Here is a 26,274-nt window from a genome sequence, read left to right as displayed (position 1 = left end):
GCAATGTTCAAAATCCAGGTGATGCATCTTAAATAAACAAGATTAAACACAAAGCAAATAAAGTCTCTGAAAAAAGGACAAGTCTACCTATCTATAAAATTTTTTCCTTTTCCTAATACCACATTCCTTGTTTACTCTAAATAAATCAGAATGTTTATGATTTGTGAGGTGATTTCTTCAATAAAATAATAAAAACAAATCTTTGATGGATGTAGTAATATATCAGGCAGCTGGAGAGATAGCTCCAGTGTTAAGAATACTTGATTCTCTTGTAGATAACATGGGGTCAGTATCCAGCACTAACATAGTAGCTCATAACCACCTGTAACTCTTGGTCCAGGTTATCTGATGTCCAATTCTGGCTCCTTCAGGCACTGTATCAAGTAGTACACATAATACTGATTCACATAAAATAAAAAATATGTTTTTAACGATAACAGTAAATGGGTTTCATTTTTATTTTTAAATTTAACCTTTGAGAATTTCATACATATATATTCAGCGAAATAAGAATATTCACATGGATCTTTTTCCTATCAAACTCTTACAAGTCCCTCCAGAACAGATGCCTCCTAAATTGTGTCACCTTATATTTTAACAACCTGATGAAATTGATTAGTCGTGTTCAGATGTGAATGGATGTGGGACCATTCTTTGGACCTTGTGCAATTGACCAATGGTCAATATCAGAAAGAAGGATTCTGATTTCCCCATAGCCACCAGTTTTCAGTAAGTCCTCATCTAGATTGTGTTCTTTGTAGCTCCATCCCTACCTCAGTACTAGCATTTTAATATTGTACAGGATTTAGTAGCCACTACTTCTGTGCATCTGTGATGACATTAACTATGTCATGTACAGAAGACAGTTTTTCCCTGTATTACTCCTAATGTTCTTGTTGTTACAATCTTTCAATAATGGGAGACACTTAAAATATAAAGAATGGAAAAAAATGGATTGATTCACACATAGCACAAAGTGCCTGATAAAGTCTACAATACAATATGTAACAAATAAACATCAAACTAGAAAGCATGGAAAATTTGAGCATGGATTTCACATACACACAAACTCTGTAAAATAGTAATAGAAATTATGGGTATTCTAAAGGCCCATTATATCCTTGTGATATTGTAGACTTTTTTCCTTCCTAGGAATACAAGAACCAGGCTTAATTATCTCCTACAGCAGTAAATGATCCACATGACTTTTTATAAACACTCCAGGAAATGACTGTGTCTTTTTACCTGTAACCGTATTGCCCCAATAGCATTTTTACTAGTAGTGTAAGAAATATGGATTAAAATGAGCCAGCTACCTGTATCACAGATCATCAATAGATGCTGTAGGCTACTAAATAACTGGTCTGTTGTAATGACAGATGGGAAGCAACTTGGGCAGTAATTTGTCATTCATTATTTTTTCTTAAAAAAAGAAAAGAAATTTTACATGTATAAAGTATCACCGAATAGATAACATAAGGATTCTCAGATACTCTGCAGAATTTCCAATTAGTACAGTTTTCAAAAATTATATTATTTTAGAGATGTTTCAGGTTTCTGAAAATTTACATGGTGTTATAACCTTTTGGCCATATGCTATTTCTTCCTTGTGATAGATTGATGAAAATGTCCCCCATATGCTCATATATTTGAGTGGTTTTTCAGCAGTTAGTGGGACTATTGGAGTGGGATCAGGAGTTATGGCTTTGTTGGGACCATTGTGTCACTGGGAATGGGCTCTGAAGTCACAAAAGCCCATGCTGGCCTGTCTCTCTGCATTTGCATCAGGATGTAAATCAGTCAGCTACTGTTCCAGTGCCATGCCTATCTGATTCATGGCATTCAGACCATGGACTAATCCTCTAAAATTCTAAATAAGCCCTCGGTTAGATATTTTCCTTCATAAGAATCACCTTGACATGGTGTTTCTTCACAAAAATGGACCACAAAAGCACCACTATTGATTGGTCGTATTCATAAAGTATATCTCTTCGCTAATATTGGTTAGTAATCTTTTACTAAAACCTAGTTTGTGTTCAATCTTGTATTTTAAAGAGTTCTTTGCTTTTTGTTTTTTTTTTTTTTTTTTTTTTTTTTTTCCATTCTGTCAATTTGGGTTTGAAAATTGCATAGTAATTTTTATTGACATTTCCAGTACCGTATACAGTGTATTTTCTTTCCTAAAGTCCATTTTGCTCAAAATATTCATGCCTCCCTCCCTCTATACTACTGTATTAGAAACTATTATTTTATTAGTTTTATTATTTTGCATTTTGGATATCATACAGCTAAACATGCATGTAACTTTAATTTTTTCAAAGGCTATTTTAATGATGGTTCTTAAATCCTGTAACTTCCCTTCTATCATAATACCCTCCAGATGTAATAGAAAGGGAAGTCAACCTGTTTAGATATGGTTCTCTGGAGCAATTCACATCTTTATTGTCAGGAAATCATCAGTCCAATTTACAGTAAGCAACAGGGACTGTTCAATTCAATCACAACACTTCGTGGCTATATCATCAGTCCTGTTTGGTAGTCAGAATAGTAAATATGAATCAGTAGTGGTGGCACTACCCATCAGAGACAGTTAGGCCTCAGCCAAGGCATGAGCCACCAAGAAGGACTAGGGCTAACAGGCATACCATGAAATTTTTTTTGGCTTCATTACCCACTCAGAAAAGAAGAGTCACCGTCTTAGGATGCAAAAACTGCATATAACCACATCATCCTCTGGAAGTTCATGTTAAAGGCTCAATACTAGGTATGATGCCTGACTCCACCACAGGACTTTCATGTTCCACACAGGGTTTGCCTTACATTTGTTTTTTCTCTTATAGATAGAACAGTTTATTTTTACTTTATTTAGTAATCAGTGCCAAACACTTATAAAAAAAGCAAGGAATTATGAACAACCACACTTATACAAATAATAAAATCTTCAGAAAATGGACATTATTATAACTGAAATAGGAAAGAAACATGGGCATAGGTTGCTCAGTAAGTACCAAATTTTGGTAAGAATACAAAGTGTTTTCAAATCTTATAAGCCCAAACATTATAAGCATTATAAGAATAAACAAACATTTTTAGTCCAGTCCCAAAGAATCTGACACCCTCTTCTGACAAGCAATAGACATAAACATAATACATAGACATGTGGGTAATACACCAATAAATAAATAAATGAATAAATAAATGCGAATACAGTTACTGCCAAGAAATCAGAGTATATTATTTGATTAAATATAAAATAAATCATCATCTAAGAGAAGAAATAATTCTGTCATCATTAGAGAAGAAAAGGTACAAATCTGTCTTATAAATAAGACTTGACAATGACAATACAAATAAATAAGATATTTATCAGACAAAGAAAAAGTGAATGAATTTTGTAAGAAAGCTTGCCAAGATGATGATAAGTAAGATAGAAAGACAAAAAAAACTGTGCAAGGAGAAGTGAGTAAAGAAAAGAGAGCCTCATAAACATTCCCTGACAGAGAACAAAGGATGAATAGGAGAAGAAAAGAAGAAAGTAGGGATGCTAAGAGTGAAGACCATATACATCATTGTGAACACAGTCTCCCACTAAGGATATTTTTTAGTGCTCCTTTCATATCCCTATTCCTCAGACTATAAATAAAGGGATTCAGCATGGGCGTAACCACAGTGTACATCACAGCCACAATGGCATCCTTGTCATTAGTGTTATTAGATGAGGGGACAAAATATAACCCAATAATGGCTCCATAGTACAGGGAAACTACACAGAGGTGAGACCCACATGTGGACAAGGCTTTGCAGATTCCTTTGATTGAGGGAGTTTTCAGAATAGTGACTCCAATGTGGCCATAAGAGACCAGAATGCATATGAATGGCAGGGTAATGACCACATTACCTAAAACAAGGATAACCAGCTCATTAATGGTGGTGTCTGAGCTGGACAGCTTCAACAAAGCAGAGAGGTCGCAGAAGTAATGGGGGATGGTATTGTCTCTGAAGTGAGATAGGCGAGCCAAGAGAAGGGTGTGTACCAGCGCATTGGCTGTGGATAGGGCCCAGGATACAACTACTAGAAGAACACAGAGGCTCTGACTCATAGTTTGTGAATAATGCAGAGGGTGACAGATAGCCACATACCTGTCATAGGCCATTGAAGTCAGAAGAAAGCTATCAAGATCAGCAAATATTGCAAAAAAATATACCTGGAAAATGCACCCAGCATATGAGATAGACTGACTGTGTGTCAGCATATTCATGAGCATCTTTGGAGCTGTGACTGATGAGAAAGAGATGTCTGTAAAAGCCAAGTGGCTGAGGAAGAAGTACATGGGGTTGTGGAGGTGAGGGTCCAGCCTGATGAGCAGAATGATTAGCAGGTTTCCCAGCACAGTTGTCAGGTACATGGCCAGGAACAGGGCAAAGTACATGCCTTGGTCCTCTGCCCGAATGGGAAGCCCCAGGAGGATGAACTCAGATACTGTGCTCTCATTATCCATCCTCATATTCTTTATCTTCTGCTGTTGAGCGAAAGAGCAAATGGGAATAAAGAAATCTCATTTTTTGCCTATAATATTGTCAAAACATTTTATGAATCACCAGTACTGATTATAACATTTGTTAAATCCAATTAGTACATCAGTTTTAATCTTAATATAGAGATTTTTGTCATAGTAATCGGCTGCTGTTGGTTGGGATGGAATATAACTTGAAAGCAACTGAATGTATGCTGCAGGGAAACAATGAAACACCAGAATAATTTTCAAACCCAGGTTCAGATCACAATGCCTGTATTTCTCAAAACCATATTAAATTAAGAAATCGGTGTGTAACTATGACCAGCCAATAGAATATTCAACGTAATTTCAATGTTTTTTATTTCTTTTAAACTTTTTTGAATGTACTTGCCTAATGCTATCTTCCTATGAATGGGGGGGGCAATAAGAGGGATATATAGGGGGAATACCCATATGGGGGAGGGAGAGGGGAGGAATGGGGGCTTATGGACAGGAAATGTAAATAAAGAAATATATCTAAAAATTTCTTTAAAATAATACAAAAATAAACCTAGATAGTGGAACACATGGAGCTACTTTAGATCTCTGACATACCAGGATCTGTGGAACTACTGAAAGTAGGATGTACAGATATTCAAATCATTAAGTACATGAATCTGTGTCAACAATATAAAGTACCAATATCAAGTACCAATATCAGCTTGCAAGCAGTTATGAGTTCTTCCCATAGTAACACTGTTTATCAATCTACATTCTCATTCTTCCATCACTCTTCTTATACAGGATAAAATTATGCCAATTTCATATCATTATATCAGCTTCAACCTAAGCATCTCATGCATGAACACAGAACACTTGGAAATATTTCATTTCCCCTCCATGTCTTAGATCAGCCAAGGAAACTCCTTGTGGTTTTCTGGCAACAGAAAATGTCACAAGTTTTACTCATCACCTGAGTTTTTAAGCCAAATCCTGTTAATTTTTATGTGTTTCCAACATTTTCTCTCTTGCTAAAGTGGCATTTCTCTCTTTTTCCTTCAATCATGTCCTACCCATGTGAACAATCACTAAACAACAAGAAGTAGAACATAATAAAATTAGAATTGCTATCTTAGCACCGGAAAGAGCTCTGTGCTTATATTTTATTTGAAGACTTGTTTAGTGGCCAGTTTGTCTCAGACTGGTATTTCACTCTTTGCCTCTTCACACTTTGCAGGCATTAGGTAGAGTTAATGTATGAATCCTTTCAACCTAGTTAAAACCATCTTTAAAGTGACTACATATCATGATCTCAATCTGTAAAAAAAAAAAAAAATGAAAAAAATCAATTAATGTAACAATGCCTGAAGTTAATTATACTGCTTTTCTCACTCACCTCTGTGATAGCAGTAATTAACACAATAAAAATGCTGATTATTTTTCTGTTCTTATTTTTCTGTTCATAGGACTGTATATAATATTTTACTATTTTGTGCAATATTGCAATAAGAAATATCATTCTTATGTGATTTTAGACACTATATATGCTATATTCAGAAAAGTATTTAGAGAAGTAGGTGTCCATGGCTTTGCATAAGGTCAAGTCATGAGAATTTAAGGTGGTGAAAAAGCTGACCTATGCTCTATGAATTTATTGGAAGAACCTGCATAAGAAGATTATAAAAATGGGCCTCTAGGTGTTTGGAAGTACATTGCTAGGGGCTTTGAGAAACAAGGAAAACCCAAAGCAATAGCAAGTCATAGAAACGTAAATGTTGGAGAATATAGGCAAAGTAGGCAGATATAATATTTAACTTCCTATGGTAAAATGTTCCACCTATTCAAGAACCATAACACTCCCCAAATAGGAAATGGCACACTGGCTGCAGCATAGAAAGAAGAATAAGGAAGTCAAGAATACTAGCTGGAATATGAACATCAGGAGTAATCATGAAAAAGTCACATAGATTTGGGAAGAAGTTGGAAGAAAACACAAGGTAAATTGTGCTTAAGTTAAATGTTATCAAGGAGGATTATTTTCCCGATTTTTTTAAAAAAGGGAATAGTTTAAGAAAAATATTCTATGGACCATTTTATGAGGGTATGTATTATTTTATTTCAAAATTTAGACAGGTTTTCAGTGCAAGGTAAATTACTGTATAGGAAACTGTTTTCCATTTATGGTGTAAACTTGAGATGTCAAATGCTTGCTGAATGGAGAGACAGAAAATAAGAAAGACAGACAGACACACAGAGATACCCAAACATATGAGGTCATACAGAAAAGTGTACATTCTACTCCTGGTCTGAGAGGCTAATATATATGATGAACACAGATACCTTTAGCCAAGAATCATGGAAAATTCTTTTCATTTCTCTGAAGATGAAGTATAACATCAGGAAACAGATGGATCCTCTCAAACAGTCATACATCCATTGCAACAATCAGAAGAAAAATAAGCTCAGAATCAGATATGATAGATACATCAACATGTACATTTTCTACATATCCTTGGAAGGTCATGTGAGCTCTAATTTTGAAAACCATGTACAAGACCTGAGGTGTAATTCCTGTCCCCAGATCCAAATTAGAGGCATACAGGATAAAATTGGTTCATTGTCATTAACTCCCTTAGGGGGAAAAAACTTTTTTATGAAGCAGGCAAGAGAGTCCCTTTGCACTCAGAAACTAACATTAGCAACCATAACAAGATTCTCCATTATTTTTTCCTGTTTAAAACATAACAGCTATAATAACTTGACATTTAATAACATAAATCTGTCAAACACAGGCACAAAACAGTTGAAATCAGAATCTAATATGATTTGTGTACAATAATTTTAAATATGATTATTACCACAGAAAATGATGGTCAACCTCCAAAATAACAGGGAACAACTTCTGACCATACCTGGGGATTTCTTGCATTGCACATAAAGAATTGAAAATTGACTCTTTATGTGTGCTTACTGACTGAATGCTCTTATTTACATTAGGTAGAAAGCTTGGATACTTTTAACAAAAAATAGTGTAGTATTATTTACCATTGAAAATATGCATTCTCAATGACTGCGCATTGTGGTATCAGATTCGCACCTAATAATATTTGCACAGGAATGAGTAGAGGCAAATTAAAATTTTTAGATTAATATTCTGCTCTTATTCATAAGAGCAGAAAGAAGTTCATCAACAAATAAATTTGATATTTTTACATAAGGAATAACCCAGATCAATTTTATGGCAAAAAAAATAATAAAATAACTCTAATGATGAAGGAAAAATAAGTCCTTCAACAGTATGGGGAAACATGTAAAAAGGGTTGGAGGATGGATAAACTGACCTGTATAAGACAAGACAACCAGGTGAGGTCACTACAATCCAATCTCCTGCCTCATAGAGAAATACAGGACAGTACAATCAAACAAGAAAGGAAATGAATAAAACTGGTTAAGACCTGAAATTGGAAATAGACGTGATAATGAAAAAAGCTGGAGACCCAGCTACATCACTCCTGAGCATATACCCAAAAGATGCTCCAGCATATAGCAAGGGCATGTGTGCTACTATGTTCATAGAAGCTTTATTTATAATATCCAGAAGTTGGAAACAATCCAGATGTCCCTCAATGAAAGAATGGATACAGAAAATGTGGTACACAATGGAGTACTACTTTGCTATTAAAAACAATGACTTCATGAAATTTGCAGTAAAATTGATAGAACTAGAAAATATCGTACTAAGTGAGATAACCCTGATACAAAAGAACACACATGGTATGTACTCCCTAAAAAATGGATAGTAGCCTCAAAGCTCAGAATATGTATAATACAACTCACAGAACATATGAGTCTTAAGAAGAAGGAAGACCAAAGTGTGGATGCTTCAGTCCTACTTAGAAGGGGAAACAAAATAATCACAGGAAATAAAGGGAGGGAGGGACCTTGGAGGGAGGGGGGTCAAATCTGTGCAGGATCAGGCATAGGGAGAAACAAGAGAGAAGTTCAGAAGGTCAGGAGTTTGAATAGAAATATGTAGCAGTGGGGGATGGGTAACTGGTGGTAGCCACTATAAAGTCCCAGATGCCAGGGAAGCAAGAGGTTCCCAGGATCCAACAGGAATGACATGAACCAAAATACCCAACAAAGGGGAGAGAGAATCTGTAGAGACTATCTCAAGTAGATAGGCACTTGAGGGATGTAGACACCCACTCATCTCAAAAAAATTAATGCAGAATTATTCCTATCTAAAGGAAATTCAGAGACCAAAATAGAGCAGAAACTGAAGGAAAGGCCATCCAAAGACCACACCATCTAGGGAATCCATCCCACCTGCAGACATAAAACCCTGACACTATTGCTGATGCTAAGAAGCACTTGCTGATAGGAACCAAGTATAGCTGTCCCATGAGAGAGTCTGCCAACACCTGACCATTACGGATGCAGATACAGTCAGGCATCAGATTGAGCCCAGGAACCTCAGTGAAATAATTAGGGGAAGAAATGAAGGAGCTGAATGTATTGCAAGTGCAAAGAAAGAACAAAAATATCAACTAATCAGAGCACCCAGAGATCCTGGGAAGAGAACCACCAGCCAAAGAGTATACAAGGAGGGAATCCATGTCTTAAGCTATATTTAAAGCAGAGAATTGTCTTATCTGGCATCAATGGGAGAGGAGGCCCTTGGTCCTGTGTCGGCTTGATACTTCAGTATAAAGGAATACTAGAGTGGTGAGGCAGAAATGAGAAGTGGGTGGGGAGCACTCTCATAGAGGCAAACAGGAATGGGTGGAATAGGGGCCTTGCAGGAAGGAGGACAACATTTGAAATTTAAATAAACAATGTAACCAATTAAAAAATAAAATTCTCCCGGCCTGCAGCAGCTCTCTGCTCCCAGAACCCGTGGGAGAGAGACCTCACCGCCTGGTCAGGTGGGCACTCCTGAGGCTGCAGAGCGGAAGAGACCACCAACACTGCCCACCCCTGCCCACATCCCTGGCCAAAGAGGAAACTGTATAAGGCCTCTGGGCTCCCGTGGGAGAGGGCCCAGGAGCGGCAGGACCCCTGCCTGAGACACCGCCGGAAGCTGAAGGAAACAGACCGGATAAACAGGTCTCTGCACCCAAATCCCGTGGGAGGGAGAGCTAAACCTTCAGAGAGGCAGACACGCCTGGGAAACCAGAAGAGACTGCTCTCTGCACACACATCTCAGACGCCAGAGGAAAACACCAAACGCCATCTGGAACCCTGGTGCACAGAGGCTCCCGGAAGGGGCGGCGCAGATCTTCCTGGTTGCTGCCACCTCGGAGAGCCCATGGGCAGCACCCTCGAGCGAACTTGAGCCTCGGGACCACAGGTAAGACCAACTTTTCTGATGCAAGTGACCTGCCTGGTGAACTCAAGACACAGGCCCACAGGAACAGCTGAAGACCTGTAGAGGGGAAAAACTACACGCACGAAAGCAGAACACTCTGTCCCCATAACTGGCTGAAAGAAAACAGTAAAACAGGTCTACAGCACTCCTGACACACAGGCTTATAGGACAGTCTAGCCACTGTCAGAAATAGCAGAACAAAGTAACACTAGAGATAATCTGATGGCAAGAGGCAAGCGCAGGAACCCAAGCAACAGAAACCAAGACTACATGGCACCATCGGAGCCCAATTCTCCCATGAAAACAAACATGGAATATCCAAACACACCAGAAAAGCAAGATCTAGTTTCAAAATCATATTTGATCATGATGCTGGAGGACTTCAAGAAAGACATGAAGAACTCCCTTAGAGAAACACAGGAAAACATTAATAAACAAGTAGAAGCCTACAGAGAGGAATTGCAAAAATGCCTGAAAGAATTCCAGGAAAACATAAATAAACAAGTAGAAGCCCATAGAGAAGAGACACAAAAATCCCTGAAAGAATTCCAGGAAAACACAATCAAACAGTTGAAGGAATTAAAAATGGAAATAGAAGCAATCAAGAAAGAACACATGGAAACAACCCTGGATATAGAAAACCAAAAGAAGAGACAAGGAGCTGTAGATACAAGCTTCACCAACAGAATACAAGAGATGGAAGAGAGAATCTCAGGAGCAGAAGATTCCATAGAAATCATTGACTCAACTGTCAAAGATAATGTAAAGCGGAAAAGCTACTGGTCCAAAACATACAGGAAATCCAGGACTCAATGAGAAGATCAAACCTAAGGATAATAGGTATAGAAGACAGTGAAGACTCCCAGCTCAAAGGACCAGTAAATATCTTCAACAAAATCATAGAAGAAAACTTCCCTAACCTAAAAAAAGAGATACCCATAGGCATACAAGAAGCCTACAGAACTCCAAATAGATTGGACCAGAAAAGAAACACCTCCCGTCACATAATAGTCAAAACACCAAACGTACAAAAATAAAAAAGAATATTAAAAGCAGTAAGGGAAAAAGGTCAAGTAACATATAAAGGCAGACCTATCAGAATCACACCAGACTTTTCGCCAGAAACTATGAAGGCCAGAAGATCCTGGACTGATGTCATACAGACCCTAAGAGAACACAAATGCCAGCCCAGGTTACTGTATCCTGCAAAACTCTCAATTAACATAGATGGAGAAACCAAGATATTCCATGACAAAACCAAATTTACACAATATCTTTCTACAAATCCAGCACTACAAAGGATAATAAATGGTAAAGACCAACATAAGGAGGCAAGCTATACCTAGAAGAGGCAAGAAACTAATCGCCTTGGCAACAAAACAAAGAGAAGAAAAGCACACAAACATAACCTCACATCCAAATATGAATATAACAGGAAGCAATAATCACTATTCCTTAATATCTCTCAACATCAATGGCCTCAACTCCCCAATAAAAAGACATAGATTAACAAACTGGATACATAACAAGGACCCTGCATTCTGCTGCCTACAGGAAACACACCTCAGAGACAAAGACAGACACTACCTCAGGGTGAAAGGCTGGGAAACAACTTTCTAAGCAAATGGTCAGAAGAAGCAAGCTGGAGTAGCCATTCTAATATCAGATAAAATCAATTTTCAACTAAAAGTCATCAAAAAAGATAAGGAAGGACACTTCATATTCATCAAAGGAAAAAATCCACCAAGATGAACTCTCAATCCTAAATATCTATGCCCCAAAATACAAGGGCACCTACATACGTAAAAGAAACCTTACTAAAGCTCAAAACACACATTGCACCTCACACAATAATAGTAGGAGATTTCAACACCCCACTCTCATCAATGGACAGATCATGGAAACAGAAATTAAACAGAGACGTGACAGACTAAGAGAAGTCATGAGCCAAATGGACTTAACGGATATTTATAGAACGTTCTACCCTAAAGCAAAAGGATATACCTTCTTCTCAGCTCCTCATGGTACTTTCTCCAAAATTGACCATATAATTGGTCAAAAAATGGGCCTCAACAGGTACAGAAAGATAGAAATAATCCCATGCGTGCTATCAGACCACCACGGCCTAAAACTGGTCTTCAATAACAATAAGGGAAGAATGCCCACATATACGTGGAAAGTGAACAATGCTCTACTCAATGATAACCTGGTCAAGGAAGAAATAAAGAAAGAAATTAAAAACTTTTTAGAATTTAATGAAAATGAAGGTACAACATACCCAAACATATGGGACGAAATGAAAGCTGTGCTAAGAGGAAAACTCTCCTAGTTCTGAGTGCCTGCAGAAAAGAAACAGGAAAGAGCATATGTCAGCAGCTTGACAGCACACCCTAAAAGCTCTAGAACAAAAAGAAGCAAATACACCCAGGAGGAGTAGAAGGCAGGAAATAATCAAACTCAGAGCTGAAATCAACCAAGTAGAAACAAAAGGACCATAGAAGAATCAACAGAACCAAAAGTTGGTTCTTTGAAAAAAATCAACAAGATAGATAAACCCTTAGCCAGACTAACGAGAGGACACAGAGAGTGTGTCCAAATTAACAAAATCAGAAATGAAAAGGGAGACATAACTACAGATCCAGAGGAAATACAAAAAATCATCAGATCTTACTATAAAAGCCTATATTCAACAAAACTTGAAAATCTACAGGAAATGGACAATTTCCTAGACAGATACCAGGTACCCGAAGTTAAATCAGGAACTGATAAACCAGTTAAACAACCCCATAACTCCGAAGGAAATAGAAGCAGTCATTAAAGGTCTCCCAACCAAAAAGAGCCCAGGTCCAGACAGGTTTAGTGCAGAATTCCATCAGACCTTCATAGAAGACCTCATACCAATATTATCCAAACTATTCCACAAAATTGAAACAGATGGAGCACTACTGAATTCCTTCTATAAAGCCACAATTACTCTTATACCTAAACCACACAAAGACCCAACAAAGAAAGAGAACTTCAGACCAATTTCCCTTATGAACATCGACGCAAAAATACTCAACAAAATTCTGGCAAACCGAATCCAAGAGCACATCAAAACAATCATCCACCATGATCAAGTAGGCTTCATCCCAGGCATGCAGGGATGGTTTAATATACGGAAAACCATCAACGTGATCCATTATATAAACAAACTGAAAGAACAAAACCACATGATCATTTCATTAGATGCTGAGAAAGCATTTGACAAAATTCAACACCCCTTCATGATAAAAGTCCTGGAAAGAATAGGAATTCAAGGCCCATACCTAGACATAGTAAAAGCCATATACAGCAAACCAGTGGCTAACATTAAACTAAATGGAGAGAAACTTGAAGCAATCCCACTAAAATCAGGGACTAGACAAGGCTGCCCACTCTCTCCCTACTTATTCAATATAGTTCTTGAAGTTCTAGCCAGAGCAATCAGACAACAAAAGGAGGTCAAGGGGATACAGATCGTAAAAGAAGAAGTCAAAATATCACTATTTGCAGATGATATGATAGTATATTTAAGTGATCCCAAAAGTTCCACCAGAGAACTACTAAAGCTGATAAACAACTTCAGCAAAGTGGCTGGGTATAAAATTAACTCAAATAAATCAGTAGCCTTCCTCTACACGAAAGAGAAACAAGCCGAGAAAGAAATTAGGGAAACAACACCCTTCATAATACACCCAAATAATATAAAATTCCTCGGTGTGACTTTAACCAAGCAAGTAAAAGATCTGTACAATAAGAACTTCAAGACACTGAAGAAAGAAATTGAAGAAGACCTCAGAAGGTGGAAAGATCTCCCATGCTCATGGATTGGCAGGATTAATATAGTAAAAATGGCCATTTTACCAAAAGCGATCTACAGATTCAATGCAATCCCCATCAAAATACCAATCCAATTCTTCAAAGAGTTAGACAGAACAATTTGCAAATTCATCTGGAATAACAAAAAACCCAGGATAGCTAAAACTATCCTCAACAATAAAAAAGGACTTCAGGGGAATCACTATCCCTGAACTCAAGCAGTATTACAGAGCAATAGTGATAAAAACTGCATGGTATTGGTACAGAGACAGACAGATAGACCAATGGAACAGAATTGAAGACCCAGAAATGAACCCACACACCTATGGTCACTTGATTTTTGACAAAGGAGCCAAATCCATGCTATGGAAAAAAAGATAGCATTTTCAGCAAATGGTGCTGGTTCAACTGGAGGTCAACATGTAGAAGAATGCAGATCGATCCATGCTTATCACCCTGTACAAACCTAAGTCCAAGTGGATCAAGGACCTCCACATCAAACCAGACACACTCAAACTAATAGAAAAAACTAGGGAAGCATCTGGAACACATGGGCACTGGAAAAAAATTTCCTGAACAAAACACCAATGGCTTATGCTCTAAGATCAAGAATCGACAAATGGGATCTCATAAAACTGCAAAGCTTCTGTAAGGCAAAGGACACTGTGGTTAGGACAAAATGGCAACCAACAGATTGGGAAAACATCTTTACCAATCCTACAACAGATAGAGGCCTTATATCCAAAATATACAAAGAACTCAAAAAGTTAGACCACAGGGAGACAAATAACCCTATTAAAAAATGGGGTTCAGAGCTAAAAAAGAATTCACAGCTGAGGAATGCTGAATGGCTGAGAAACACCTAAAGAAATGTTCAACATCTTTAGTCATCAGGGAAATGCAAATCAAAACAACCCTGAGATTTCACCTCACACCAGTGAGAATGGCTAAGTTCAAAAACTCAGGTGACAGCAAATGCTGAGAGGATGAGGAGAAAGAGAACACTCCTCCATTGTTGGGTGGGGTTGCAGACTGGTACAACCATTCTGGAAATCAGTCTGGAGGTTCCTCAGAAAATTGGACATTGAACTGCCTGAGGATCCAGCTATACCTCTCTTGGGCATATACCCAAAAGATGCCCCAACATATAAAAAGACACCGTGCCCACTATGTTCATCGTAGCCTTACTTATAATAGCCAGAAGCTGAAAGAACCCAGATGCCCTTCAACAGAGGAATGGATACAGAAAATGTGGTACATCTACACAATGGAATATTACTCGCTATCAAAACAACGACTTTATGAAATTGTGAGGCAAATGGTTGGAACTGGAAAATATCATCCTGAGGAGCAATCACAGAAAGACATACATGGTATGCACTCATTGATAAGTGGCTATTAGCCCAAATGCTTGAATTACCCTAGATGCCTAGAACAAATGAAACTCAAGACGGATGATCAAAATGTGAATGCTTCCTCCTTCTTTAAAAGGGGAACAAGAATACCCTTGGCAGGGAAGAGAGAGGCAAAGATTAAAACAGAGACTGAAGGACACCCATTCAGAGCCTGCCCCACATGTGACCCATATATATACAGCCACCCAATTAGACAAGATGGATGAAGCAAAGAAGTGCAGACCGACAGGAGCCGGATGTAGATCGCTCCTGAGAGACACAGCCAGAATACAGCAAATACATAGGCGAATTCCAGCAGCAAACCACTGAATTGAGAATAGGACCCCCGTTGAAGGAATCAGAGAAAGAACTGGAAGAGCTTGAAGGGGCTCGAGACCCCATAGGTACAGCAATGCCAAGCAACCAGAGCTTCCAGGGACTAAGCCACTACCTAAAGAGTATACATGGACTGACCCTGGACTCTGACCTCATAGGTAGCAATGAATATCCTAGTAAGAGCACCAGTGGAAGGGGAAGCCCTGGGTCCTGCTAAGACTGAACCCCCAGTGAACTAGACTGTCGGGGAGAGGGAAGCAAGGGGGGTAGGGTGGGGAGGGGAACACCCATAAGGAAGGGGAGGGGAGAGGGGGATGTTTGCCCGGAAACCGGGAAAGGGAATAACACTCGAAATGTATATAAGAAATATTCAAGTTAATAAAAAAAATAAAAAATAAATAAAATTCTTTTTTCAGAAAGTGAAAGTTATCATAAACTATGAATAACAAAAAGGGAGAAGAGAGAAATAGTAAAAGAAAAGAAAACACAAACAGGCAATTCTGGAGATGTAAATCCTAGGAAAGACACAAGAATTACCAAAAGCAAGCATCACTGACATAATATAAAGAAATTAATTAATTAATTAATTAATTAATACATAAATAAAGAAGAGAGAATCTCAAGTGTAGAATATTTGAAAGAAGAAACTAATGCATCTGTATTTAAAAAAGGCTAAATCTAAAATTTTCATCATATTTGAAAAAAAAATACAATTTGGGATGCCACAAAAAGGCCAAACCTAAAAATCATAGTTACAGGAGAAAGAGATTTTCAACTCAAAGTTCCTAGAAAATATCTTAAACAAAAATCATAGATGATAATTAACCTACCTAAAGAAAGAGATGGCCGTAAATGTCCAAGGGGCTCACAGAATAACGAATAGATTAGACCAGAAGTGAATGTCCTCCTGCCTCATGATATATAAAACACTATATGTACCAAAAATGACAGAAAATTAAAAGCCACAGGAAAAACCCTGAAGTAACATATAAAGTCACAAGTATCAGAATTATACCTGAGAATACACTCTGCCCACATTTCTGACTCCAGAGGAAAACACCTAAAACCATCTGGTATCCCAGTGCATGGGGGCCCCGGAAAAAGGCGGCACAGGCCCTCCTCATTGCCGCACTCACTGAGACCTCAAAAGCAGCCAAAAACAAACAACTTGAGCTGCAGGACCACAGGTAAGACCAACTTTTCTGCTCGAAGAGACCTGCCTGGTGGAGTCAGGACACAGGCCCACAGGAACAGCTGAAGACCAGTAGACAGGAAAGACTACATGCCCGAAAGCAAAACACTCTGTTCCCATAACTGACTGAAAGAAAACAGGAAAACAGGTCTACAGCACTCCTGACACACAGGCCTATAGGATGGTCTAGCCACTGTCAAAAATAGCAGAACAAGGTAACACCAGAGACAACCTGATGGCGAGAGGCAAGCCCAGGAACCCAAGCAACAGAAACAAAGACTACATGGCATCATCGGAGCCCAATTCTTCCACCAAAGCAAACATTGAATATCCAAACACACCAGAAAAGCAAGATCTAGATTTGAAATCACATTTGATCATGATGATGGAAGACTTCAAGAAAGACATAAAGAACTCCCTTAGAGAAATGCAGGAAAACATAAATAAACAAGTAGAAGCCTACAGAGAGGAATCACAAAAATCCCTGAAAGAATTCCAGAAAAACACAATCAAACAGGTGAAGGAATTAAAAATGGAAATAGAAGCAATAAAGAAAGCACAAAGAGAATCAACCCTGGATATAGAAAACCAAAGGAAGAGACAAGGAGCCATAGATACAAGCACCACGAATAAAATACAAGAGATAGAAGAGAGAATCTCAGGAGCAGAAGATTCCATAGAAATCATCGAAACAACAGTCAAGATAATGTAAAATGTAAAAAGCTACTGGTCCAAAACATACAGGAAATCCAGGACTCAATGAGAAGATCAGACCTAAGGATGATAGGTATAGAAGAGAGTAAAGACTCCAAGCTTAAACAACCAGTAAATATCTTCAACAAAATCATAAAAGAGAACCTCCCCCACCTAAAGAAAGAGATGCTCATAAACATACAAGAAGCCTACAGAAGTCCAAATAGATTGGACCAGAAAAGAAACTCCTCCTATCACATAATAGTCAAACACCAAATGCCCAAAACAAAGAAAGAATATTAAAAGCAGTTAGGGACAAAGGTCAAGTAATATATAAAGGCAGACCTATCAGAATCACACCAGACTTCTCACCAGAGACTGTGAAAGCCAGAAGATCCTGGTCAGATGTCAAACAGATCCTAAGAGAACAAAAATGCCAGCCCAGAATACTGTATCCAGCAAAATTCTCAATTAACATAGATGGAGAAACCAAGATATTCCATGACAAATCCAAATTTACACAATATTTTTCTACAAATCCCATCCTACAAAGGATAATAAATGGTAAAGCCTAACATAAGGAGGCAAGTTACAACCTAGAAAATGCAAGAAACTAATTGTTGTGGCAACAAAACAAAGAGAAGAAAAGCACACCAACATAATCTCATAAACAAATATGAATATAACAGGAAGCAATAATCACTATTCCTTAATATCTCTCAACATCAATGGTCTCAACTCCCCAATAAAAAGACATAGATTAACAAACTGGATATGCAATGAGGATCCTGCATTTTGCTGCCTACAAGAAACACACCTCAGAGACAAAGACAGACACTACCTCAGAGTGAAAGGTTAGAAAAAAACTTTCCAAGCAAATGGTCTGAAGAAGCAAGCTGGAGTAGCCATTCTAACATCGAATAAAATCGATTTTCAACTAAAAGTCATCAAAAAAGATAAGGAAGGATGCTTCATATTCATCAAAGGAAAAATCCACCAAGTTGAACTCTCAATCCTAAATATCTATACTCCAAATATAAGGGCACCTACGTACATAAAAGAAACCTTACTAAGGCTCAAAGCACACATTGCACTGCACGTAATAATAGTAGGAGATTTCAACATGCCACTCTCATCAATGGACAGATCATGGATACAGAAATTAAACAGAGACATAGACAGACTAAGAGAAGTCATGAACCAAATGGACTTAACAAATATTTATAGAACATTCTATCCTAAAACAAAAGGATATACCTTCTTCTCACCACCTCATGGTACTTTCTCCAAAATTGACCATATACTTGCTCATAAAACAGGCCTCAATAGATACAGAGAGATGGAAATAATCCCATGCATCCTATCAGACCACCATAGGCTAAAGCTGGTCTTGAATAACATTAAGGGAAGAACGCCCACAAATACATGGAAGTTGAACAATGCTCTACTCAACGATGACCTGGTCAAGGAAAAAATAAAGAAAGAAATTAAAGACTTCTTGGAATTTAATGAAAATGAAGGTAAAACATACCTAAACTTATGGGATACAATGAAAGCTGTGCTAAGAGGAAAACTCCTAGTTCTGAGTGCCTGCACAAAGAAACAGGAGAGAGCATATATCATCAGCTTGACAGCACACTTAAAATCTCTAGAACAAAAAGAAGCAACTACACCCAGGAGGAGTAGAAGGCAAGAAATAATCAAACTCAGAGCTGAAATCAACCAAGTAGAAACAAAAAGGACCATAGAAAGAATCAACAGAACCAAAAGTTGGTTCTTTGAGAAAATCAACAAGATACATAAACCCTTAGCCAGACTAATGAGAGGACACAGAGAGTGTGTCCAAATTAACAAAATCAGAAATGAAAAGGGAGACAGAACTACAGAATCAGAGGAAATTCAAAAAATCATCAGATCCTACTACAAAAGCCTATATTCAACAAAACTTGAAAATCTGCAGGAAATGGACAATATCCTAGACAGATGCCAGGTATCGAAGTTAAATCAGGACCAGATAAACCATTTAAGCAACCCCATAACTCCTAAAGAAATAGAAGTAGTCATTAAAACTCTCCCAACCAAAAAGAGCCCAGGACAAGATGGGATCAATGCGGAATTATATCAGATCTTCATAGAAGACCTCATACCAATACTATCCAAACTATTCCACAAAATTGAAACAGATGGAGCACTACCAAATTCCTTCTATGAAGCCACAATTACTCTTATACCTAAACCACACAAAGAACCAACAAAGAAAGAGAAATTCAGACCAATTTCCCTTATGAATATCGATGCAAATATACTCAAGAAAATTCTGGCAAACTGAATCCAAGAGCACAGCAAACCAATCATCCACCATGATCAAGTAGGCTTCATCCCAGGCATGCAGGGATGGTTTAATATACTGAAAACCATCAATGTAATCCATTGTATAAACAAACTGAAAAACCAAAATCACATGATCATTTCATTAGATGCTGAGAAAGCATTTGACAAAATTCAACTCCCCTTCATAATAAAAGTCCTGGAAGAATAGGAATTCAAGGCTCATTCTTAAACATAGTAAAAGCCATAAAGAGCAAACCAGTGGCTAACATTAAACTAAATGGAGAGAAACTTGAAGCAATCCCACTAAAATCAGGGACTAGACAAGGCTGCCTACTCTCTCCCTACTTTTTCAATATAGTTCTTGAGATTCTAGGCAGAGCAATCAGACAACAAAAGGAGCTCAAAGGGATAAAGATTGGAAAAGAAGAAGTCAAAATATCACTATTTGCTGATGATATGATAGTATATTTAAGTGATCCCAAAAGTTCCACCAGAGAACTACTAAAGCTGATAAACACCTTCAGCAATGTGGCTGGGTATAAATTTAACTCAAATAAATCAGTAGCCTTCCTCTACACAAAAGAGAAACAAGCCAAGAAAGAAATTAGGGAAAAGACACCCTTCATAATAGTCCCAAATTATATAAAATACCTCAGTGTGACTTTAACCAAGTAAGTAAAAGATCTGTATGGTAAGAACATCAAGCCTCTGAAGAAAGAAATTGAAGAAGATCTCAGAAGAGAGGGAGGTCTTTCCGATCTCCCATGCTCATGGATTGGCAGGATTAATATAGTAAAAATGGCCATTTTACCAAAAGCCACCTACAGATTCAAGGCAATCGCCATCAAAATACCAATCCAATTCTTCAGAGACTTAGACAGAACAATTTGCAAATTCATCTGGAATAACAAAGAATCCAGGATAGCTAAAACTATCCTCAACAATAAAAGGACATCTGGGAGAATCACTAACCCTGAACTCAAGCAGTATTACAGAGCAATAGTGATAAAAACTGCATGGTATTGGTACAGAGACAGACAGATATACCAATGGAATAAAATTGAAGACCCAGAAATGAACCCACACACCTATGGTCACTTGATTTTTGACAAAGGAGTCAAAACCATCCAATGGAAAAAAGATAGCATTTTCAGCAAATGGTGCTGGTTCAACTGGAGGTCAGCATGTAGAAGAATGCAAATCGATCCCAGCTTATCAAAGCTTAAGTCCAAGTGGATCAAGGACCTCCACATCAAACCAGATACATTCAAACTAATAGAAGAAAAAGTAGGGGAGCATCTATTTCGAACATGTGGGCACTGGAGAAAGTTTCCTGTACAAAACACCAATGGCTTATGTTCTAAGATCAAGAATCGACAAGTGGGATCTCATAAAACTGTAAGGCAAAGGAAACTGTCGTTAGGACAAAATGACAACCAAGAAATTGGGAAATGATCTTTACCAATACTACAACTGATAGAGGGCTTATTTCCAAAATATACAAAGAACTCAAGAAGTTAGACATCAGGGAGACAATAACCCTATTAAATGGGGTTCAGAGCTAAACAAAGAATTCACAGCTGAGGAATGCTGAATGGCTGAGAAACACCTAAAGAAATGTTCAACATCTTTAGTCATAAGGGAAATGCAAATCAAAACAACCCTGAGATTTCACCTCACACCAGTGAGAATGGCTGAGATCAAAAACTCAGGTGACAGCAAATGCTGGTGAGGATGTGGAGAAAGAGGAACACTCCTCCATTGTTGGTGGGACTGCAGACTGGTAAAACCATTCTGGAAATCAGTCTGGAGGTTCCCCAGAAAATTGGATATTGAACTACCCTAGCACCCAACTATACCTCTCTTGAGCATATACCCAAAAGATGCCTCAACAAATAACAATGACACATGCTCTGCTATGTTCATAGCAGCCTCATTCATAATAGCCAGAAGCTGGAAAGAACCCAGATGCCCTTCAACAATGGAATGGATACAGAAAATGTGGTACATCTACACAATGGAATATTACTCAGCTATCAAAAACAATGACTTTATGAAATTCATAGGCAAATGGAGGGAACTGGAAAATATCCTGAGTGAGGTAAGCCAATCACAGAGAAACACACATGGTATGCACTCATTGATAAGTGGCTATTAGCCCAAATGCTTGAATTACCCTAGATACATAGAAGACATGAAACTCAAGAAGGATGACCAAAATGCGAATGCTTCACTCCTTCTTTAAAAGGGGAACAAGAATACCCTTGTTAGGGAATAGAGAGGCAAAGTTTAGAACAGAGGCTGAAGGAACACCCATTCAGAGCCTGCCCCACATGTGACCCATACATATACAGCCACCCAATTAGATAAGATGGATGAAGCAAAGAAGTGCAGGCTGACAGGAACCGGATGTAGATCTCTCCTGAGCGACACAGGCAGAATACAGCAAATACATAGGCGAATGCCAGCAGCAAACCACTGAACTGAAAACGGGACCCTGGTTGAAGGAATCAGAGAAAGGACTAGAAGAGGTTGAAAGGACTTGAGTCCCCACGTGAACAACAATGCCAACCAACCAGAGCTTCCAGGGACTAAGCCAAAGACTATACATGGACTGACTCTGGGCTCCAACCACATAGGTAGCAATGAATAGCCTAATAAGAGCACCAGTGGAAGGGGAACCCCTTGGATCTGCCAAGACTGAACCCCCAGTGAACGTGATTTTTTTGGAGGAGGGCGGTAATGGGGGGAGGATGGGGAGGGGAACAGCCATATAGAAGGGGAGGATGTTGGCCCGGAAACTTGGAAAGAGAATAACAATCAAATGTAAATAAGAATTACTCAAGTTAATAAAGATGGGGGAAGCGGTTGGGGATTTAGCTCAGTGGTAGAGCGCTTGCCTAGCAAGTGCAAGGCCCTGGGTTCGGTCCCCAGCTCCGAAAAAAAGAAAAAAGATAAAAATAAAGATGGGGAAAAAAAGAATTATACCCAACTCTAAAATCCAGAAGGCCCTAGATAGATGTCTTACAGGCCCTAAGAGAATACAGATACCAGTTTAAATTATTATACTCAGCAAAACTTTCAATCACCAAACATGGAGAAACCAGAGACTGCCCCACCTGGGGATCCATATGCAGCCACAAAACCCAGTCACTATTGTTGATGACAAGAAGTACTTGCTGACAGGAAACTGATATGGATGTCTCCTGATAGGCTTTGCTAGAGTCTTACTGTTACAGATGAGGATACTTGAAGCTAACCATTGAACTAAACAGAGACCCAAATGGAGAAGTTATAGTAAGACTGAAAAAGCTGAAGGGCTTTGTAACCCCATAGAAAGAACACTAATATTAATGCACCAAATACTTCTCAGCTCCCGAGGACTAAACCACCAATCAAAGAGCACACATGGAGGGACCCATGGCTCCAGCCGCATATGTAGCAGAGGATGGCATTGTCTGGCATCAGTAGGATTGAGAAGTCCTTGGTCCTGTGAAGGCTCATTTCCCCAGTATAGGGGAATGCAAGTGTGTTCAGGTGGGAGTGGGTAGGGGGAAGTGGGAGCATCTTCATAGAAGCAGGGGGAGGAGAATGGAAGAGGAGGCAAAGAGGATAACATTTGAAATGTAAATACATAAAATATACAAGAAAAATAAAGAAATATGAACATTGCTGTCACTGAAAGAGAAAAAAATGATGATGTGCCTTAAACCAAACTAACTATATTTAATACAATGAAAATTTCACATAGTTCCCTTACAAAAGGACAAAACAAAATTAAAAATAATGTCTTCCCACTAATATAGCATCAAGGAGGATAATAAAAGGAAAACTATAACACAAGGAAAGTAACTACACACAAAAATATACAAGAAATTAAACTTTTCACATTATATAAACCAATAAAAGAAACACAACTTGCAACTGCAAGTAAAACTTCTTGTTCCAACTCTGACAGTAGCTATACAGCAAAAAGTAACAATAGTAACAATCAAACTACATTTTGAACACCTCTCATTAAGGAATTCTTCCAGGGATAGAAAATGGCCAATGGAAATATGTGCCTTAAGATACTTTCTCTTAGCACAGCCTAGTCTGTCCCCTCTTACATACCTACCTTCATACCACTGCCTCTCTCATAGTACACTCCAGGTACTACAGGACAGACAAGATAAAGTGAGCATGGTGCACACTGTCTGAGACAAGTATGTTAAAAGGCATTAAAGCTGACATATTTTTCAGTCCATGGAACTCATGGGAGTATTGTAGATACTGCATATCCAGACCAACCCACCTCCCTCAAAAAAATTAGCATCTAGCCCCTGTTTTCAGGTTACCCCTCATCAAGAACTTTATCTCCAGGTCTCCAGCACTGCCCAACAAATCCATCATTTGGCACCATTTTCAAGGTTACCTGCAACAAGACCTCCATCTCCAGGTTATTCCCCAGTAAGTCTGTATCTCCAGGTTACAAGTCTGCCCATGCCTAACAATCACAAATCAGGAGGAAAGCAGAAGTTAAGTTTAAGGTTTAGCTCCCAGTACAAGCCAATTAAGTTAAAGGCCACAGTGGCCCCACAATTAGATGCTTGCCAGTATAGAATCTCTCACCCCTAATTTCCTATAAAACCATGTCCCCTCATTCAGAACTTTTCTCCACTAAAGCTGTCCTGTGAGTCAGTGGTGAGTTAAGATGAAGCTTGAGTTTGTGAATAAAGTTCCTTGTGAGATTGCATCAAATGGACTCTCGATTGGTTTTTAGGGTTCAGGAGCATCTCCTCATACTACACTTTTGGTGAGGTGGCAGGGAAGATCCTCATGGCTTTCAGGACAACTAATCCATAGGGTCTTGATGCAGGTAAATTCAGTCTGGGTCTGTCAATATGAGTGTTTCTGCTATGATAAACTGTTTCCTATTTCTCTGTAAGCTAAATTAGTCAATGTTAAGAGCTTCACGTCTGTCCTCATGATACATCTGTCTATCTGTGTGGTCTGTACTGCACAATAGTTTGGGTCCATACAGCACATCAGTCTGTGTCCGAGGTGTGTCTATGTGTACTCTGTAGGGTTCTGAGTCATGCTAAGGTGACTTTGTTTCTGAGCATCTGTGCAGAACAATGGTCTAAGTAGTTCTTTGCATGTAAACTCTTGAGTGGTGTCATATCTGTATTTCTCTTTTAAAAAACAGGCCTTAAAACTGTATCTGTGGCCAGATGTGATTAAGGCAGACATGTTAGGGGACTGTGGCCACATGGGACCAGAAGACTTTCTGAGACCATGTCTGGAGTGAGAGTGAACTTGGAGAGTCAAGGGCACCCAACAATCTGGTTCTAGAAAAAGGCCTTGAATCTGTATCCAAGGCAAGATGCAGTTAAGACAAGGGCACTGTAGCCATGTGGGGCCAGAAGAAGTTCTGAGCACTGGTCTGGGGTGGGTGTGGACTCCCAAATACAAGGGCAACCATCATTCTGATTCCTTTTGTATCTTCCTGATAGGGAGGAATGGTTGAGTTTCTTGTGTATGAGTGCCACCTTCCAGTTGTTTTTCATTTCTGCCTGAAAGAGAGGAAAGAATGGGCTGTGTTTTTTGATGCCGTATTTCTATTTCTCAGTATGAGGTGATGTTGACAGATTTCTTAACATGGGACTGGCACCTTCAACCCTATTGAAATTTCTCATCAGTCATTTTAAGAATATGAAAACTATGGGGGAGAATTTTGTGGTTATTATTAAGAAAGATAAAATGATCACATTCTGCAGGTCAGAATGGCTCGTTTTCAACACTGGCTGGCTCCCAGAGAAATTCTTTGACTTGGGATTCATCCAGAGACCAAGAAATTCATTTTCAAACCCAAATTTGGTCACATGGACCAAATATCTTATGTGATGGTATAGGGAGACCTCCTAGAAGACTGGCCCTCTTGGCTTAAACAGTTTTGTCCCAGATAACAGGCAGAAGTTCTTGCCTTGGCTACCAAAAAGCCCAAGGATATGAAGGAAGAGATACAAGACCATCCATCTCTTTCTGCCCCATCTCTCTACCCAGTCTTCCAAGGAGGAATGGAGGAAGATGTTATCCTTCCACCCCTATCTTATTCAATACCTCAGTGGAATAGCAGCCACCACACCCAGATCTGCCACAGGTTTCCCTATCTCAGGCAGAGGGAGGAGGACCTGCTGCAGGAACATAAAGGCAAAGGGGTTTGCCTTCTAAGCCAGAATCTGTTTTCATGCCCTTGCACACAGTGGGGAAGGTTAATGATCAAGAAAAATCAACCTCATTGTTATTGGCCTTTGGCCACTATTGACCTTTATAACTGGATAACTCAGAACTCTCCCTTTTCAGACAATCCAAGAGATCTAATCAAACTCTTAGAAATAGTCTTCAATGGTTCATCAACACCACAATGACTCTCCTCTTAAAACCTTCTAGGATAAACTTCAGGCCACAACTGCCTTTAACCCAGGTGCTCTGCTGCCTGATCAAGATCACAAAGGTTTGTTGCATGAGTGCTCAAAAATTCTATTCCACATCTAAGGGACCAGACCATATCTTCAAGATACTCCTCTGGTGGATGGTAGTAGTTTCATTCAGGATGAACAGAGGTATTCTGGGGCAGCA

At 38.7% G+C, this 26,274-nt stretch overlaps 1 protein-coding gene across 1 annotated transcript; it reads right to left on the bottom strand.

The window, feature by feature from the left end:
- Positions 1–3,566: 3,566 nt before the first annotated feature.
- On the bottom strand, positions 3,567–4,508 carry LOC116900124 (olfactory receptor 50-like). Its single transcript, XM_032901898.1, has one exon. It carries the CDS (start codon positions 4,503–4,505, stop codon positions 3,567–3,569), a length of 939 nt encoding a protein of 312 aa, XP_032757789.1. The 5' UTR covers positions 4,506–4,508.
- Between the last annotated feature and the right edge of the window lie 21,766 nt (positions 4,509–26,274).

The sequence above is a fragment of the Rattus rattus genome, chromosome 5 (genome assembly GCF_011064425.1).
Source record: "Rattus rattus isolate New Zealand chromosome 5, Rrattus_CSIRO_v1, whole genome shotgun sequence".
Taxonomy (NCBI): Eukaryota; Metazoa; Chordata; class Mammalia; order Rodentia; family Muridae; genus Rattus; species Rattus rattus.
Note: the sequence above shows the minus strand (reverse complement) of the source record. Positions and strands in the feature narration are given on the sequence as shown.

What these genes read in the sequence shown, in the direction of transcription:
- LOC116900124 (XM_032901898.1), bottom strand. Translation starts at nt 4,505, where the DNA reads ATGAGGATGGATAATGAGAGCACAGTATCTGAGTTCATCCTCCTGGGG.